The sequence below is a fragment of the Lissotriton helveticus genome, chromosome 2_1, assembly GCF_964261635.1.
Source record: "Lissotriton helveticus chromosome 2_1, aLisHel1.1, whole genome shotgun sequence".
Classification (NCBI taxonomy): Eukaryota; Metazoa; Chordata; class Amphibia; order Caudata; family Salamandridae; genus Lissotriton; species Lissotriton helveticus.
Window position 1 is genome coordinate 432444330 of NC_136059.1, and position 20265 is coordinate 432464594.

Consider the following 20265-nt stretch of genomic DNA (forward strand, 5'->3'; position numbering starts at 1 on the left):
AATTTCACACACACCTAGTTCTGAGAAATGCATATGTACAATACAGTAGACTTGAGTTGGTTATGGTGCAAGGTTATGGTGCAAATAATAAAGACTTTAGGACTCATTGGGTGTCATAGATCTGATCTGTTTATTATAAAAGGTTACAACAAAAGCAGTAGAGATGTCTTATTTATAATAAATAATACACAAGAATAGACCTTCCTTTAACTGTGAATTTTTATTATACTTTGTCAAAGCCTGTAGATTTGTATTTTGTTACAAATAATTTCACTAATTACTTGCGAGGCAAGGATTTTGTGTTCGATATAGCCTCTGACAAACCCTAGCGGTAGAAGATTTTCTCTTACATATTCTTTGCTAGACACTCCCTGATGCGTTGTATACTTTTCTGCCATGTGCAAGTTTGTATATTTAGGCATAGTATATAGCTGTTTCTGTTTTTAGCATCTTTTTAGTTCTGATCTGACAGCTTTAGCTGTCTGCCAGGCTCTATTAACCAAAAAGAAACCAAATCATAAACAATACGTGCATGCACATGCATACAACAGGGGGGTGAAATTCCTATACTTTGACGCCCTGGACATATTGTTTATGATCACAAACAACTTTTCATGTGTATTTTGTCCTTGGAACAAGTCGGCCCAACCCCTTGCAGCAAATACCCTTTTACTGCCAGATTAAAGTACCACATTATGGATCTGGTAATGGCGCATTGTCTGCAGTTAAGAAGCATTGGCAAAGCCAAAAGGTATGACATGGGTGGTCAGCCGTCTTAGTTTAGTCAATGTGTGTCTTGTTTTGAGATGGTTTTTGTAAAACTTTATTGGTGTCGTAGCTGCTGAGCCCTCATCATTATAACAAACATTGGCAAAAACAAAAGATGTTGGTCTCAAAAACCATATGTTGCCACAGTATTTCCTGGCACTGAACACAGATATACTTTGTGTGCCAATATGCTCCTTGTGAAAGAGCAGGATGCTGTCACTCACAGTGAAGCCATCTGGTAGATATACAGAGATAGAATTTTAATAAATACAAAAGGTCTTGGTTAACGCCAGTCAAAAATAGGGGCCCAATCCTTTAAGTAAAAAAGTGCACCCATGGTATATGTCCTTGCATTTATAGCTTTAATGTATTCACAAGAGTACATGAATAGGTCACGAAATCGTATCACTAGAAAATAGTTGTGAACTGTATTTTAGCACAAGCAAATATGCATGTGTAGATTTGCTCATTCATCAATCTGTTGAGCGGTAACAAGTTCACTTTTCCACCAACCACTTTTTTCCCTAACCCTGGAAGTTTTACTTCTGTCCTTGTTAGGAGTACATTTTCAACCTTTCTTTCTATGAGAAAGTAGAGACAAGCTGATAAACCTATAAAACATGCAAGTTAGTAAGTTTGCACAGACTCAAAAGGGCATTCCAACCATGGGAACTATTGTGAGTTGCTAGTGGTCAAACCCTACTATGGTTTGAGCTCTGACACAATCATAGAGTCTGTTATCAGAGCTCTTATATAATGATATTGCTGCTTTTATTTATTGCTGCACTACATGGCACCAAAGGTACAAGTGGATTTTGTTATAGGGCAAATTGATTTCCCTGCTTAAAAGACACCCTGAGACTCTGATCTCCGACCTGTACTTTAACGCCGACAAGGGCACAATTATCAATGACCTTATTTTCTACTCAAGAAAAACAGCACTATGGTGCGCAGCCATATCAAACCTACTTAACTTACATGAATCCAGGAACTTTCCGTACAGCGCCAAACTCACAATAGTGCCCTCCCAAAATCTAAGAGCTGACCTTACCACTACCTTATACAAAAACTGCACCATTCTGATCTAAGCACCAAAGATCTCAACAAATTTGCTGACTTTTTCACCATCCTTAAAAAGCATATGTGTTGGAAATGGCCCTTTTTACAGGGTTATCCCCAAACCTTTTGCTTCTTCCTCCCTTGTTTTTCCTGACCTGTGGTTGTTGGCAATAGGACTCAGGGCACTTTACCACTGCTGATCAGTGCTAAAGTGCATATGCTCCCTGGGTAAATTATGATTGGGATTGGTTATCCATGATTGGCATATTTGAGTGACCAGTAAGTCCCTAGTAGAGTGCACTAAGTGTGCCAGAGTTGGTGATTCAAATGCAACTAGTGGGCCTGTAGCACTGATTGTGCCACCCGCACAAGTAGCCCTAAAATGGTGTCTCAGGCCTGCTACCGCAGTGCCTCTGTGCCTTTGCTAACTGCCATGCTAACCTGACCAGTGTCCCCACTGGCCAGGCCTAACCCTTCCCATTCTGTGCACATTGGACACCCCTATGGAAGGCCCAAGGTACCCCACTGGCAGGGTGCAGTGTATGTGAAAGTTAGAGCATGTACTAGTGTGAGTGACATGCTCTGATAGTGAAATACTGCCAATTTTGTTTTTCACTATTGAAAGGCTATCTTGCCCATAGGCTATAATGGGGAATGCTGTGTATAATGTTTACCTGCATATCTTCCTATAGGCGCAAGGTAGAAAATTAAAGTCTGGTATCCCTGAACTCAGAATTTAATAACACATATTTTAGGAAAGGTGTTTTTTAAATCCTGTGTTTGAAAACAGCACCTTTAGAAAATGGCAGTTTTCTTGTCTGACCTTTCTGTGTGCCTTGGCCTGTTTGTGAATTGACTGTCTGGTTTGTAAGTGACAGGGGCTGGGTTGGCTCCAAGGAGCTGAGTGAATCAGCCCTAGGCAGAATAGCTGCATCTGCATCTTGAGTGGTGGGAGCGGTTAGCACCTGGGCCTGAATAGGGCTGTGCCTGCCTTCCACAATGCTGCCTCCACCTCCTACTGGGAGGCTAATGACCCTGCCCCTCTCTCTCAAAGGAAAGAAGAAGTCAGGAAAACAAAGTGCTCCAAGACTGACTGGAACTGGTTTTGACTAGACCATGCCCTCTCTGCTCTCAGAGAACAAAGATAATTTTTGCATGAAAAGGGATGCCCAGACCTCAGAAAATTAGATCATCCTGGAATCAAGAAGGAACCTCTGCCAAGGAGAAAGCTGGAAGACTGAAGAGGAAGGACTGTCCTGCTGTGTGTTTGTGGGCTGACCTGCAGTTGGGTTGCTGCCAAGGAGAGGGGAAGGACTTTGCTGTTGCTGTGTCCCCTTGCTTGAAGAGACCTCTAAGGACTTGAGAAGAGCTGACCTCCTGTTAAGAAGTCCCAGGAACAAAAGGAATTCACCCCCAGCTTCCCCCCTGAACTCTGCTGTGCGAGTTCTGCCCTTCCTAGAGTGCCTCAGCCAGTTGTAGGGCCTCTGGAAATTGTTGCCTGCTGTTTGGGGAGCTAGAAAAGAAGAAGAAATGAAGATGTACAATTTGCACACATCACTCGCTTGCGGAGCGCATCGTCGACAGTGTGAAAAAATTCCCATCGCCGCAAAGATCATCGCAGCGCCTGTTGCCGCTGCAAGAACTGACGCATCGTTCGCTTGCGGAGCACATCACCCCGGTGCGGGAAGATTCCTGTTGCTGCGAGTATCGTCGCAGAGCCTGTCGCTTGCTTGTGGATCGCATCCTGTTGCTGCGAACATCGTCGCAGAGCCAACGCATCGAGGGGCCGCGAGAGAAGATCAACACTGCACCGACCATCGCTGCCGCACCGAAGATCGTCGCCGTCCCGAAGAATGTCGCATCATGCCTGTGTGAGTCGCTTCCTACCGAACCTGCGCACCAGAATCCATACAAGGTATCGCATCCCTGCCCATACAGACCGGATTCGTCGAAAAACGCCTGCTGTGTGCAGTGGGGTTGTCGCATCGCCTCGCAAGGGTCTCAGGAGTGACGCATCGCTTGTTTTTCAACGCTGCAGCTTCCACTTGGAACTTTTGTCACATCTACAGGTACTTTGGGCTAAAAGTGACGCAACTGTGGATTATTTTGATGCAAACCCTACAGCCCTTTTAAAATCATATTCATGAATTGTGCATGTTGGATTTTTGTCATTTTGTGTAGTTTAGATAAAGATACTTTATTTTTCTAAACTGGTGTGGAGTCCATTTGTGGTGTTTTCACTGTGTTACTGTGAGTGTTGGTACAAATACTTTAAACATTGCCTTTGATAAGCCTGTCTGCTCTTGCCAAGCTACTAAGGGGCTATCTAAAAAGTGTATCCCCCTTACCCTGACTAGAAGTAAGGGTCCCTATTTGGACAGTGGTACCAACCTCTGCCAACTAGAGATCGCCAGATCTAACAATGTGCATGACTCTTATCCCTCTACGCTCCCCCGCACCTGCTGTCGCCATCTGACTCTTGTCATAGCTCCGGTCAATGAAGCTCAAAGGACCAGGGTAAGGGTTTCCCGTTAATGTCCACCAAAGCTACAGCCACTCCCCCTTGCACCCCTTAACTATCTCCTAATGTTCAGACTGGCTCAACTCTAGCCATGGTGTTCCCCACTCAAAACGACACTCTGGGCAGCATCTCCCCTATTTCTTCTAGTGAATTTCCCTCCACTCCCCTCCAACCTCCATCATACCACAATAAGGCAACGCTGCCGCCCCCTCTTCCAACCCTCGCTCCTCTCCTACACATTAGTCACTTACAGCACAGTGGGCAGCCACCGCAATAGCCCTGTGACCACCCTGCTGAAAGTGCCTAGCCCTATACACACCCCTCCTCTCAGAAACCTAGATGCAGAGTGGTCGAGCTACACTTCCGGGCTACCTGACCATGCCAGCAGAACAAGCCCTGACCCACTGGTCTCCTTCCCGCATATACAACCTTCACTTACGGACCTTCGCCGGAAGATCAACCTGATTGTGACTCCTTTCAAACTTTCTTCCTTCGGAAGGTACAGGACATCATCTCAGACATCAAAGCACGGCCAACTATAACCTTGCCGCCCAGTCAAACTGCTCAGGTGCCATCCATGACTCTGAACAGCTTCCCCCCTATTGATGATAAGTGCCTATTGGAGCTGGTCGGTCAAATTAAATCAGGTTCCAATATAGACCCATGCCCCCCAAAAAATTTTAAAATGGCCCTGCCAGGTATTCAGCCTCAGGTACTGAATTTATTGAACAACTCACTTAAATAAGGTTATTTGCCTACCCAGATGAAAGAAGCGAGGGTCTCCCCACTCTTAAAGAAAGGAGGAACGGACACGACAGCCTTAAAAAATTATAGGCCCATTTCGCAGTTGCCTTTTCTCAGTAAGATCTTAGAAAAGCACGTTCTCAGCACTCTAGCTGGCCATCTGGAAGAATATCATCTTCTCCACACCAGGCAGGCTGGGTTCCGGCCCCAACACAGCACAGAACTGGTCATGGCCTCGGTCGCCGATGAGCTGAGAGTCAGGGCAGATAACAAGCAGCCGTGCGCCCTGATTCTATTAGACTTATCGGCGGCCTTCGACACGGTCTGCCATACTATTCTGCTGGACCGTGTCGAGAAGTTGGGGATCACAGGCCAGGTGCTAAAGTGGCTGGAATCCTTCCTGTCAGGCCGTACCCAGAGAGTGCAGCTAGGATACCAACTGTCTGAGACCTGCGAAGTGACCTGGGGGGTGCCTCAGGGGTCGGCTTTATCCCCCCTGCTCTTCAATATCTATCTACAACCCCTAGTGGAGGAGCTCATGAGTATGAACTGCGAGATTTTTAATTACGCAGATGATACACAGCTCTTAGTCCGGCTAGACAACACCATTGAGGCCCAGGAATCAGTGAGGAACTTGCTCTCATTCACATTCAACTGGATGACTAACAATCTGTTGAAAGTGAATGCTGACAAAACAGAGGTGCTGGTGATCAGCAACAAAGAGGATCCCTGGAGTGACCTGTATTGGCCCCCTGAGCTGGGAACCACTCCATCTCCTGGTACCGTAGTAAAAAGCTTGGGGCTAAGGATTGATGCTGACCTCTCAATGGCCCCCTAAGTCTCTGCGGTCGTCGGTTCCTGCATTGGTGTGTTGAGGCAATTGCGCAAGCTAGTTCCCATCTTATCTGCCTCCACCCTGCAATCGATAGTATCCGCCACAGTCATCTCGAGACTCGATTATGGCAATGCCTTATACCTGGGTTTACCACACAAGCTGTTGAGGAAGCTGCAGGTAATACAGAACGACGCAGCCAGGCTCATCCATTCTGTGCCTAGAAACTCGCACGCATCCCCCCTTCTTCAGAAGCTGCACTGGCTTCCAGTGAAATTCCGAGTCCAGTTCAAATGTCTCTGTGTGGCCCATAAGGCACTTTTTGGGAAAGCCCCAGAGTACATTAAACAACGCCTGAAGAGGTACACTCCTGGGAGACCTTTGCGCTCAGGAACAACCTCCAACCTGATTCAACCTAGGTTCAAATTAAAGACCAAAGGGGGCAGGGCCCTGTCTGTGCTTCTTCCACAGCTGTGGAATGAGCTCCCGCCCACCTTGAAAGAGGAATCGCAGCTTCTACCCTTCAGAAAGAAATTAAAAACGTATCTTTTCAGAAGGGCTTTTATGACATTATAGGAGGTGGAACAACTGAGGTTCTAGGAAGCATTAGTGTGTTATGTTTTCTGTTCTGGTAAGCGCTTAGAGACCGGCAGTGATAGGCGCTATATAAATACTCCCTAACATAACATAACATAACCTTGAAACTCTGAACCTCAGACCTGCCAACATAGTACAGATCATCCTTAACTCCGTTCTTGAATCGAAGAGCCTCGTTCACCTCACTGAACACTCTCTCTCGAATATCAAGCTCTCCCAGAACTCAGTTCTTCCCCCACTCACCAAGCCCTTCCTTCAACCCTCGCCTCTAACCTTTAGACACGTTCGCCCTCGCAAGCATCCCTACTACCTCTCGGAGGACGAAATTCTAGCCCTCCTCTTATCTGATGCTCCTAGTCTTCTAGACAAGAAAGATGAATACTTAATTCAAGTAAAGACATCTTTATTTGGTTTTCAAATGAAAACCATAAAAGTTCATAAAAACGTTCACAACAAATTATTCATTCAGAAGTCTATATACAAAGCAGCAAAATGAATAGTTCATACCAATCCCATCAATCAAGTTAAGATAAACTTATTTGATTTTAATCATGGACCATAAAAATTCATAAAATCGTCATAATGGATTATTATTTCAAACAACTATATACAAGCAGCCAAATAAACAATTCATACACATCAATTACTTAAATCATACGGTCGCAATCAACTCTAATAGATCATCAACTCTCCGTAACAGAGGAGTAAACAGCAACAACTTAGTGCAAGTACCCTTATCCTCCCTAACTCAAAACACATGCCCGACCCTCCACTCTCTGGCCTCGGAATTAACTGCCGATCAACAGCAAAGCATGCCTCCGACATCGCCGCTCTAATCCTGAGCCAAAAATCTGACATAGCAATCCTGACCGAATCATGGCTCAACAAATCATCGTCACTGTACCTAGGCTTATTGGTCCCTCCAAATTATAACACCGTAAGGCTTGACAGGCAAATAAAAAAAGGGGAGGCATTGCTTGCATCTACCGATCAGACCTCCTCGTCACTGAAAAGCACGCTCACCCCACATACTCCTGCGAAAATCTCGCAGTCTCCATATGTAAGGACGCTACCCAGTTGTGCAAACTGCACATCTTCTACCACCCCATAGGTAAGTAAGACACCTTCATCTCACTCCAATGACATTTTCTCTGAGACTTTAATCTGCACTGGAATGACCTCAATGAGTCTCAGGTGAACACCTTCAAAGACTTGAAAGACTTCTTTTCTGACCAATGCCTTACTCAAGCCTGCACATTCCCAACTCACATAAAAGGCACAATGTTGGATTGGCTCATTGCTAAGGCAAGGGCGGTCTGCCTTAACTCAATAGATCCATGCGACTGGTCTGACCACCACGCCATTATCTTCCTAATGCTTGGCATCAACAAGTCAAGGCCAGCGCAACCTGTTAAACCGAAACTCTGGCTCAGGGACACAAAGAGCCTAGATCTTGCAAAGCTGACTGCACATTGCGAGAATTACCTCCTCCCCCCCAAATCTCTCAAAGGTCAACGACCTTACAGAGCACTACAACACGGGTTTTTCTGACATAATTGATGATCGTGTCCTGCTAAAGCTAAAAAGATCCCAAATCAAAGACAAAAACCCCTGGTTCAACTGATGTTTATGTTTATGTTTATGTTTTGGCAATTTGTATAGCGCGCAATTACCCGGGGGTGTCTCGGCGCTTAAGATTCTGAAGATAGACAAGAGGAGTACACATTAGTGTGTAAACAGCCAGGTTTTTAGTTGCTTCTTAAAGCTGAGGAGGGTGGGGCAGGTTTTGATGATGAGGGGGAGAGAGTTCCACAGTCCCTTAACAATGAAAGGAGAACACTCCGGCTAACAGAAAGAACCTGGAGACAGCACCCCTCAGCCTCCCAACTAAAACTTCGCCGACAGACCAGAAATGCTTACAACATGAACATCCTCAAATCTAAAAATGTGTTCTTTAGATCGGAACTGGAAATCGCTAAGAATAGACCTCGCAAGCTCTTTGACATGGTCAAACACCAATCACACAAACTGTCCAAAACTTCCCAAAGAAACCTTAAACTCCCTAATAACCTGTGAGGAGTTCTCCTCCTTCTTTACAGCCAAAATGATCTCCCTAGGAAACAAATTTAATTCTGCCACCAACATTCAACCTCCTCCTCCTGGGTCTGATCTGCACCCAGACAACACCCAAAAACTAAGCGCACTGGTCCTACTTCAAGTTATATGCTGGCCATTGCATCTCGAAATTTCTGTCCCCCTTAAATACGAATAACCACTTTAATGACCCACTCCCCTCCAACTGCTTGGCTGCCACCTTCCAATTTATCATTCCCATTTGGACTACTATAATAAACACTTCCCTACTACTAGGATCCATACCTGACTCTCTAAAAGACGGTCAAGTCGTCCACATCTTTAAAAAAAACACTTTGAATCCTGCTACTCCAGACAATTTAAGATCAATATCCCACTTCTAGCGAACGTTCTGGAGAAATGTGTGCAACTTTAACTGAGCCAATATATCACCAATTTCAATGTACTAGACACATTCCAATCTGGGTTCAGGCCTAGGCACAGCTCAGAAACTACTATTCTCTATATTGTGGATGACACTCTTCAAGCCCTTGACCAATGCAAAACATGTCTCTTAATTCTATTCGATTTATGCTCAGTATTCGACACAGTCAACCACGAGAAACTACTTGAACGCCTCGAACTCAGGATGGGAGTAGGGGGAACCGTTCTATAAAGGTTTAGATCCTTCCTCCAGAATCGCTCCCAGAGATTCCTAGTCAACAGTAATCTATCTGCTCCTTCCCCAATAACTATCGGAGTCCCTCAAGGAACAACTCTTTTCCCAACCCTCTTAAACCACTACCATGAACCGTTAGCTGATTTACTATGTTGCGCCAACATCTCTTTCTACATGTATGCCGATGATACTCAGATTTACATCAAAATCTCATCTCTAGAGGAGATCTACTCTTTGAATGAGGCCCCTAAAGCTGACTGTTCAATGGCTCGCTTGCAACCAGCTCAAACTAAATGCACAAAAAATGAGTTCCTTCTAATCTCCCCCCTAAAAGTAACACTGACATTCAGGAATGGACCAAGTCGATCACAGCACTAAACTACACACCAACCATAGTGGAATCTGCCAAATCTCTCAGACTAATCCTAGACAGCAACATAAATATGCAATATCACATCAGCTCGATTGCTAAAACTGCCAGGTTTCACCTGAGCTAACTGAGGAAACTAAAACCTTTCCTTGATGCCTCTACCCTAAAAATGGCAATCAGGTATTAGTTGTCTCCAGAATCGAGTATGGACGCTCAACCCTTTCTGGCCTGCCCAAAATCTCCATGGCCCCCCTAAAAGCTTGCCTCAACGCCACTGCAAGACTCTTAACAGACTCAAAACCATCGGACCACATCTCATCACACCTGAAAGCACTGTACTGGCTTCCTCTCGAAGCCAGAATCCAACTCAAACTGGCATGTATCAAGCACAAAGCGCTACACAGGAAATCCCCTGCATATCTCTCCCAGAAAATCATGGTTTCTGGAGGAGCCAGAAACTCCCTGTCTGCCAAAGACTTTGTGCTCCAGCCACCCTACTTCCGAAAGGAAAAAGATTACAATCCTGCCTTCTGTGAGGCCTCACCAAGAATCTAGAACTTGCTGCCGTCTTTCATCAGAAGAATTCCCTCTCGGTCCATATTTGACAAGGAAGCCAAAACCTTTCTAATGGGCAAGTTCCTCTCATATATCATGCATTGCACACACCGCTCAGCTGCATTTTTTTATTTTTTTGTTGCTGCTAGATTTTTGACTGACTGGCTGCTATCTATCTTGTATTGACCTGGTGCTCCCACAAATGTAAATGCTGGATATCTCTGCATAATGATCTGAATATTGTTTACGCACTGTTACTCTCCAAGTGTATTCACTTCCTTCTATTCCGACGTATTTTTTATCGTCTACGTCATACTTGTATATAACGTGTTATCCCTATAAATCAATCTGATACCCTAATGGGTCACGTTTGCGCTCTATAAAACACTAAATAAATAAATAAGGAAGCCCCATGGACAAGTATATATCGTACTAAATTCCACACACCTGATATAAGGTCTTTTGTTCTGTTCTCATCAGCCATTATTCTCTTTGAGTGTCTTTCAAACTCAATATTCACCCGTGAGCACATAGCATGGGACAATTTGTCATTCCACTGCATTCATTAGACCTATTACCTTGTAGGTGGCTGCATTTTACCCACATCATATGTGACCAGCTGTATGACAGGCCTTGTGCATCAATCATTTCCTTTTCCTTTTTCTACTTTTAGAGGGGCCCTTTTATCTTTCCTTGTCTTTTCTTTCTGTTTTGTTTGTTTTATTAGAGAACCTCCAAATCCCCAATATTTGCCAGTGGTTTGTACGCTTGCTGCTCATTTAATTTGCAGTGCACCACATGCCAAACAGACATTGCTTCTAAACCGGGCAGCCATCTTGGAATGGTACTTTCTGTAATGCATTGTTATTTTACTGCTCCAGGATCTCACCCATCTTAGATCAGTACAGCAACAACCCTTTTCATAATACCATTACAAGATGCCTGAGCACTGCAATTTTTCATTTTGTACTTACTTTTTCCCGCTAGCACATTTGGCACAATTATGTGGGACATTTTTTCTTATTTCTACTTAATTTATCTTGCATATGATTGTTGAGTGTTGGGTGTGCTTTATTGTGGGTAGGTGCATTACTGAATGAACGAATGACGCAGGGGTCGATGAATTCAAGGATGAATGACAGTGTGCATATATGACTAGTTAATGAGTAACCAAAGGGGCACTTACAATTATAAGTCACACCAATTCTTGTTTTTTGTAAAAAAACAAAAACATTTATGCCACACTCATGCCAATTTTTGATTGGTACCAGCAGTGCCATATCAGGCTCTGCACAGGGAGTTCATGATTGAACAATAATCGCTTTGAAAATTCTATATTCAATGTCTGAATCAGGTGTACATGTCACTGAAATATGAAAGGACCAATACCAGATAACCTCATAGCAGAGCTCTCAATGATCCAAGGTCCAGACGTGAGTAGCTCACTTAGCCCTGAAAATTGTAGTACTGTTTATCCAATTAAAAAAACAGGACTACAAATTCCAGAATGCAATCAATAATCCTAGACCGGATTAGTTATTCACACACACACCTGGGAAACTTCAGAACCCTCCCTATAGTTGATCATGCACAATGGCCCAAGTCATTGACAGGCATGAAATACTCTTTCGAACAAATGCACATATTCTAATATTAGATACACATCTCTGGTTGTTCAAGGGCATTTATTAAATATGCATGCTTTGGAGAATTTTCCATTTAGGGAAGTTGCTAAAACATAAATTTTTTCACTCAGCGGGAATTTCAACCGAAAAGCCGACCCAGTTAATAATAATTGCAAACGTGAAAACAGTGTTGTTATCAGCAAGAGAGCTATTTGACCCTAAAGGAAGTTTTGCAGAGTCCTCCCACAATCCTCTGGCTGACCTCTGTAGTGTAGACCATTTGCGGCAGGAAGTGGAAAATTGTGATAAAACATAAGTTCTGACTGCTTTTCTTAGCACCCTGCAAAGGTGAACTGAATTTCGTTTTCTTCAGTTCATCCTGCAACGTGTGCAGTCAGTCTGAAGTTCAAACCTGAACATTTTCGAAATCATGTTTGCTCAGCAAATCTGTAAGAAAGAGCATGTACTATAGTTTTAATTTACTACTGCCTTGCTCTTTCCACATTTACAGTACAAGTAAAATCTGTTAGACAATGGGCCAGACAAACTTTCTGGGACACGAGCCATTGTTTATAATGGTTTCCTTGCTGATGAACGTTTCCTAATTCCTGCACTGATATGTGATAATGCATTTTTGGCTCGTCAAAAGAGGCCTGTTCTTTCTTTGGAGGCAAAAAGCAGCGTTCGAGACATGAATGCACTTAACTCGAAGATGTTTCTCTATTTATAGATCATACATCCATTGCAAATGTTACTGAAGTGAAGGAAAACATGACTATGGGAGCGACCTTAGTGACGAACCCCAGCGGAGGATTCCTGGTAAGAAAATAGTGCGGCCCTTCTTCCTTCTCACAATAGGGTGAACTGTTTTACCATCTTTCAGACGCTCGGATATGATATTGTTTTTTTTATTTCCTCTCCTAGGCATGTGGGCCCCTCTATGCATACAAATGTGGAAGTCTTCATTATACAACCGGCATCTGTTCGAACGTGAGCTCCACGTTTGACGTGGTGAACTCCATCGCGCCCTCCGTACAAGGTATGTGGCGCTGCAGAGCGTGTGTTTGGAGAGTGTTAGCCTTGGGAAACGACAAATGGATTAAACACAGGGACATACCACAAGCCTGAACCATTTTTCTCAGCTACCAGCATTTCCAATTTAGGAAATAGATTCCCTTGAAGTTTGTTTCATTGTAAACAGTTTAAAGAGCCGTGTAAAGTCCAAACACATTTTTAGAACTTGGACCCTGGAGGCTCAGTAAGGCAGAGAAAAAAAGTTTTCAAAGTAAACTGAACTCTATGGTATGTGGTTCTTTAGCTTGAGTGATTGCATTTCTGGCCCTGACGTAAAGACAGAAAACATCTAAATATGTAAATTAGTCTGAATCAGCTACATTAATTTACGTTGACAGTAACACAAAATTAGTCAAATAAAGCATATTTCAATATTTCACATTACAAAATATTAAGTTGTACACCAAGACAACATTGTGTATTATTAGCTATCATTTTAATTGCATGACTGCATAAGATTGAAATGATTTATTTCTTTATTGATTTAGCAGTTTTAGCAAGAACAGTATGTCACATTTTGCTCTAATCAGAGGGCAGTGGAATGAGGAAATCCTGAATAACAGAAGTGATCGAGATGTTTGTAATGTATCACCTCAGCAAATTGGTGGGTGGAGTGGCCAAAGTAAAGACACCCGTGAAAGTGCAGGTTTTGGTGGGGCCTGGTATGACTTTGGGACTCCAATAAATAAAACAGGGACGTGGCTGGCAGCCAGTCACATAGCGAACCCTGAGACCTCAACCATAGTGTGGCTTGTCATTTATTTATATCCCCTCGATCTCAGGGTTACGCCCCAATCAGTACGAAGGCCAACACCACAATGTTAGAGGCACACTGTTAAATTGCAACTTCAAAGAGAAAACGGGAATCAGGAGTCAAAGGCAAAGGAAGAAATCAGTTACAACAATGGATATAACACATTCTTCCCTTACAACTGGAAACATCACTCTTGAGGAATTCTCCATGAGGGGGCCCTGACTCTTTGAGAGGTTTTGATTTTCTCTGCACTGGTGTCTTCCTCAGGCCTGATTATCAATGGATGGAGCTTTTCTTCTGCTTCACAGCTTCCCGTGGGTTTATGGACCCCTTACTTGCTACATTGTCACCCTGTGTCCCATGGGAGTCAGCTAAGGATTCCAAGTCATGAACTGGGTACAACTGCACATCATCAAGACAAGAGTGTTCTCGTCTCTCATAACTTCCTTTTACAGCTATACACTTGCCCATCTTCCAACACGCCAACACCTGCCATACTGCGTAATTACACTCCCTCTGTTCAATGTAACTATTTTGAGCAGCCTAGAAAACTTGTATCTACCCCTCTCCACCCTTCTGGCAGTCTGACACAAACCATATCTCCCACCCTAGCTCGGGTAATTAAGTCTTGTGACTGGTGTCATATCTGTGCTTGGCCTTCAACTGTTCACTCTCTACCCTCTTCCTCACTTGACTCAAATCTAACTGCTCCTCAAGAGGTTGGCCTTGGGGTTGTTTCTTAAGCAGCCACAATGGGAACAACTCGGACCAAGAAACCCTTCCCCTCAACAGCCTGAAAGGGTTAACTCGAGTAGTGCAATGGGAATTTATGCAGTAAGACCCTAATCTTTCACATATTTGCTGCACAGGAATACTGTTTTGTAAGACAATGTGAATAGTATCCTTAAGATAATGGTTACACCCTCCCACCAGAGCATTGACCTGGGGATCATTTAGGGATGGATTTATGTGTGTGTCTCCTGAGACAAACTGTTAGCCATTATCAGTGACAATAGATTCAGGATAACCTTCTCTACATTATATGTCTCTCATTGATCTCAAAACCTCTTCTGTCTAAGGTTACTTCGGGCCACATTGTGAAATAATCGATCATCACAATGCGTACTGCATGTGGAGGGATAACATTTTGAAAGGACCAGCAATATTTAAAGCCAGTTTTTGCCAAGGTTAATGGGACTGCTGTACAGGTTCCATTAGAGGAGTGACACATCTGACATTTTTTCACTATTCACACATTCCTCACAGTTTCTTACAAAGTGGACCACCATCCACTCCATATTGGGCCACCAGAAATTTGTTCTCAAAGCATTTTTAAGAGCTGTGACCCTGAAGACTAACCCTCGTGATGAGTTGCCTGACCTTCTCCGGCGGTTCACACTTGTCATTCCTGTACAAGATATTGTTCACTGCACTCAGTTCATCAGCTACTTGCGCTAGTGAATATAGTTCATTACGCAATTTACTTGAGAGGAATCCATCCCACCCGGCTGTACTCTTTCCTTTTACTCAGGGTAATGTCCTTGGCATGTTCCTCACCTCACCTCACCTCTGTCAACAGTGTACTCTGAATTACACACATTGTACACACTAGTAACAACATCAACATCATTTTCTTCCCCTATTTCATCATCTGCATTAACCATAGGTGAACATGATAACAAGCCAGCACCCTTATTCCTACTACTGGAACATAAAGAATTTTGAAACAGTATTCTTGCAGTTTTGTGCATAATCTAGCTATGGGTCCGGTGTTGGGCAGTAAGGAAAGCGATGTGTCTCGTTCGGTATTCTGTTAATATAATGCATTGGAAAAGTGGTTCCCTTTAAGAAGTAGGCACATCGTGTGCCCGATTGTTTGAAACTTACCGCATCAAGGTGAACCCTCTCTGTTTTGCCTATTGTGGACTTTGCCCCAAGGACCGCATCTTACCGATGTGGGTTTGACCGGGTAATTTGTAGCAAATGAGGTCGTGTAGCCACTGTGTCCTTGCTTGCGTGCATATGTAAATTATAGCAAGAAGAAAACTCCCTCATGACCTATATGTACTTTCTAACAGGGTATACCTCTGACAGCACCGGCATACACAAAACATATCTTCACTTTTTTGTAAGAGGACCCCTATGTCTGGTAAAGGAAGGATGGGAGTTACCTCTCAAAAAGCCTAAGCTTGACATAGTGGACTATGTACTTGGTCTCCGCTCCAGGATGGCAGAGTACATGGGGAAGGCATCCAAAAACCTTGAGGCCAGCCAAGAACTTCAAAAAGCTTGGCATGACCAAAAGGCTGTCCTAACTGTGTATCATGCAGGGCCGAAGGTGTGGGTGTTGGAGCCAGTGGCCCCAGCAGCTCTCCAAGACAAGTGGTCTGGACCCCATACCATCATTGAGCAAAATGGAGAAGTCACCTACCTGGTGGACATGGGAACTCCCAGGAGCCCCCACAGGGTGCTTCATGTAAACAGGCTCAAGGCATTTATCAACAGACAGGACATGGGCTTGCTCATGGCCACATATGAGGGGCAGGAGGAAGATAGTGACCCTCTCCCAGACCTGCTCACTCAGAACCCTGATGATGGGTCAGTAGATGGTGTAGTCTTTTCTGACAGCCTCTCTGAGCATCAACAAGAGGATTGAAAACAGGTTCTTCAATCCTTTAGACAAATGTTCTCACTGACACCCAGTCAGACCAACTGGTGCACCCATGAGGTGGACACTGGTGACAGTCTGCCTGTCAAGAGTAAAATCTACAGGCACCTGACCACGTCAGGGACTGCATAAAGAAAGAAGTTCAAAAGATGTTGGAATTGGGAGTCATTGAACCCTCAGAGAGCCCGTGGGCTAGTCCTGTAGTTCTAGTGCCAAAACCTCACACCCAGGATGGTAAGAGAGAGATGAGGTTTTGTGTAGACTACAGGGGTCTCAATGCTGTCACTAAGAAAGATGCCCATCCAATACCTAGGGCAGATGAACTGATAGACAAGTTGGCTTCTGCAACTTTCTTAAGTACATTTGACCTAACAGCTGGTTATTGGCAGACCAGGTTAGCTGAGGATGCCAAGGCCAAAACAGCATTTTCTACCCCAGGAGGTCATTACCAATTTGTGGTGATGCCCTTTGGTTTGAAAAATGCACCTGCCACTTTTCAAAGGTTGGTGAACCAAGTTCTCACTGGGTTGGATGACTTTTGTGCAGCATATCTAGATGATATTGCTGTCTTTAGCTCCACCTGGGAGGATCACCTGATCCACCTGAGGAAAGTTTTGGAGGCCCTGCAAAAGGCAGGCCTCACTATCAAGGCCACCAAGTGCCAGATAGGGCAGAGTCAGGTTGTGTACCTGGGCCACCTTGTGGGTGGAGGCCAGGTTCAACCCTTGGAGAGCAGGATACAGGCCATAAAGGACTGGGCTCCTCCAACCACCCAGACACAGGTCAGAGCTTTCTTGGGCCTGTCTGGTTACTATAGGAAGTTTGTCAAAAATTATGGGTCCATTGTGACACCACTTAATGACTTGACAAGCAAGAAAATGCCAAAGAAAGTTCAGTGGACAGTTAGCTGTCAGAAGGCATTCGATGACCTGAAGCAGGCCATGTGTACTGCACCTATTCTCAAGAGTCCTGACTACTCCAAAACCTTCATTGTCCAAACAGATGCATCTGAGTTGGGTGTGGGAGCTGTTCTATCTCAACTGAATATCGATGGTCATGACCGGCCCATTGCTTTTATAAGTAGAAGGCTGACCCCTAGAGAGAAACGTTGGTCAGCTATTGAGAGGGAGGCCTTTGCTGTGGTTTGGGCCCTGAAGAAGTTGAGGCCATACTTGTTTGGAACTCACTTCAAGATTCAGACCGGCCATAAGCCCCTCTTATGGCTAAATCAGATGAAGGGTGAAAACCCCAAACTTCTTAGGTGGTCCATTTCCCTACAGGGGAGGGACTTTACAGTGGAGCACAGACCAGGGACTGACCATGGCAATGCAGATGGTCTCTCCAGGTATTTCCACTTAGAACAGGAAGACTCACCTGGTCAAGGTTAGTTTAATGTCCCTAAGTTTGGGGGGGGGGGTTATGTAGGAGAGTGGGGTCTGCAATCCTATGGTCACCCCAGATTTTTGCTTTTTGCTTCACTGGTTTACGACTTTCCCTGGCTGTGGGCCTGCTAATCAGACCCATAGCCTAGCTGTTCTCTCTCTAAATTGACATCCATGTACTTTAGGTGCATTTACCAATTGGTACTGGGCCACCTCATCAGTCCCTGTACAGTGTACCTTAGGTACCCAGGGCATAGGTGTACCCAGGGCCTACCAGGGGCTGAAGCAAGTATTATGCCACCTCTGGCTGGCCATCTAAACAGACACAACTGGCTGGTAAGACAGCTGGGGCAAGGTGGTGTAATCACCCTTTGCTGTAGATATAGTATACCTATATCTAACCCCAAAATGGACACATATACTCCTATCAGTCACTCCTATGGCAGGCCTTATCAATCCTGAAGGCAGAGTGCTTGGAATTATGTGAGATGGTGCTCTGGCATGAGCTGAGTCCGTCTGCAGCTTGCGGAACCAAGTCCTAATAGCTGTTCCATGATAACGCTATACCATATACTCTTAAGTGCATTATAATCCTCGCGGTTATTGCTAACTTTGGTATAGCATTATCAAAACATGTCGTGTAAGGTGTCATACGCTTTGGAATACTACCCCCTCGCCAGTTCTGGCGACGGGGGTAGCATTCCACCCTTCTAGAGGGATAAGACATGTATGTAACTGTAACCCCGGTTAAAGTTAAGCTCCAGCCTCAGCATCACAAAATGGATGCTGCCACCACAGACACAAGTCTGACCTCCTGCTGCTGGGAGTCCTTCCAGTGAGGGAGGCTTGGACAAAGGGTTTCCTGCCTTGGGAGGTGCTAGCAACACCCTCGACAGGATTTTGTGTATTGGGTAGGACAGGCCTGAAAGGAATGAGACATGCCTGGGGCACACAAGGTGTCCTGTGCATACACCGGTTCAAACCAGTTGCTGGGGCATCCCTGCCCCAGCTCTGGCGCGAAACCGGACAAAGGATAGGGGGTGTAACCACCCCCCTTCCTGGTCCCACCCATAGGAGGGACCTAGTTGTAGTACAGCCCCCTTTAGCAGGATAAAGGTAGGAGCTGGTCCCATTCCAAATTAGATTATCCTGAACAACTTTACAAGAAGAAACTCTGACCTGACCTGGTCAGTGCTGGTCGCTCCACCCGCCACGTGGCTCACCTGCGTGTGCCCAGTCCCCGTTGCCGCCGCCACTGCCGCCACTGCCGCCACTGCCAGTAACTTTTGTTTGCTTTGCCTGTATTCTGTGATAGTATTCTGTTCTCTCCGTGCTTGTGCCCCTGACTGTTGCCCCTGATTGTATTCTGCTCTCTCCGTGCCCCTGATTGTATTCTGCTCTCTCCGTGCCCTTGATTGTACTCTGCTCTCTCCATGCCATTGTGCCCCTGTTCCCCCCCCCTGGTTTCACTACTGTGCCTGATTGTAAGTCTGCTCTCTCCGTGCTGTTGCCCTTGATTATACTCTGCTCTCTCCGTGCCGTTGTGCCCCTGTTCCCCCCCCTGGTTTCACTACTGTGCCTGATTGTAAGTCTGCTGTCTCCGTGCTGTTGCCCCTGATTGTATTTTGATCTCTCCGTGCTGTTGTGCCCCCTGTTCACTGTTGTGCCCTTGATTGGATTCCCGTCCTCTCCTCTCCGTGCTCCCGCTGACCCACCCCGCTCCCCGCTCCCTGCCGCTGCTCCCCCGCGGCCCCACCCCCGCTCCTTCAGCCTCTCCTCGCATCGCTCCCCTCCCCACTCACCACCCCGCTCCCGCCTCCCAGCTGCTCCTCCCTCCCACTGAGTACTTAAGTGGGGTCCACGAGGTGGGGAGCTGTGACCTGACCTGACCTGGTCAGTGCTGGTCGCTCCACCCGCCACGTGGCCCACCTGCGGGTGCCCAGTCCCCGTTGCCGCCGTCACTACCGCCACTACCGCCACTGCCAGTAACTTTTGTTTGCTTTGCCTGTATTCTGTGATAGTGTTCTGTTCTCTCCGAGCTTGTGCCCTGACTGTTGCCCCTGATTGTATTCTGCTCTCTCCGTGCCCCTGATTGTATTCTGCTCTCTCCGTGCCCTTGATTGTACTCTGCTCTCTCAGTGCCGTTGTGCCCCTGTTCCCCCCCCTGGTTTCACTACTGTGCCTGATTGTAATTCTGCTCTCTCCGTGCTGTTCCCCTTGATTGTACTCTGATATCTCCGTGCCGTTGTGCCCCTGTTCCCCCCCCCTGGTTTCACTACTGTGCCTGATTGTAATTCTGCTCTCTCCGTGCTGTTGCCCCTGATTGTATTTTGCTCTCTCCGTGCTGTTGTGCCCCCTGTTCACTGTTGTGCCCTTGATTGGATTCCGGTCCTCTCCTCTCCGTGCTCCCGCTGACCCACCCCGCTCCCCGCTCCCTGCCGCTGCTCCCCCGCGGCCCCACCCCCGCTACTTCAGCCTCTCCTCGCATCGCTCCCCTCCCCACTCGCCACCCCGCTCCCGCCTCCCAGCTGCTCCTCCCTCGCTCCGCCCCCCCACTCTCCATT

At 45.7% G+C, this 20265-nt stretch overlaps 1 protein-coding gene across 1 annotated transcript in view; it reads left to right on the forward strand.

Moving 5' to 3' along the window:
- ITGA1 (integrin subunit alpha 1) overlaps positions 1-20265 on the forward strand; it is a 1037437-nt gene that overhangs the window by 288337 nt on the left and 728835 nt on the right. The window contains exons 4-5 of the mRNA XM_078675060.1: positions 12554-12642; positions 12748-12862. Coding sequence (XP_078531186.1) covers positions 12554-12642; positions 12748-12862 — 204 coding nt within the window. The remainder of the gene's footprint in view (positions 1-12553; positions 12643-12747; positions 12863-20265) is intronic.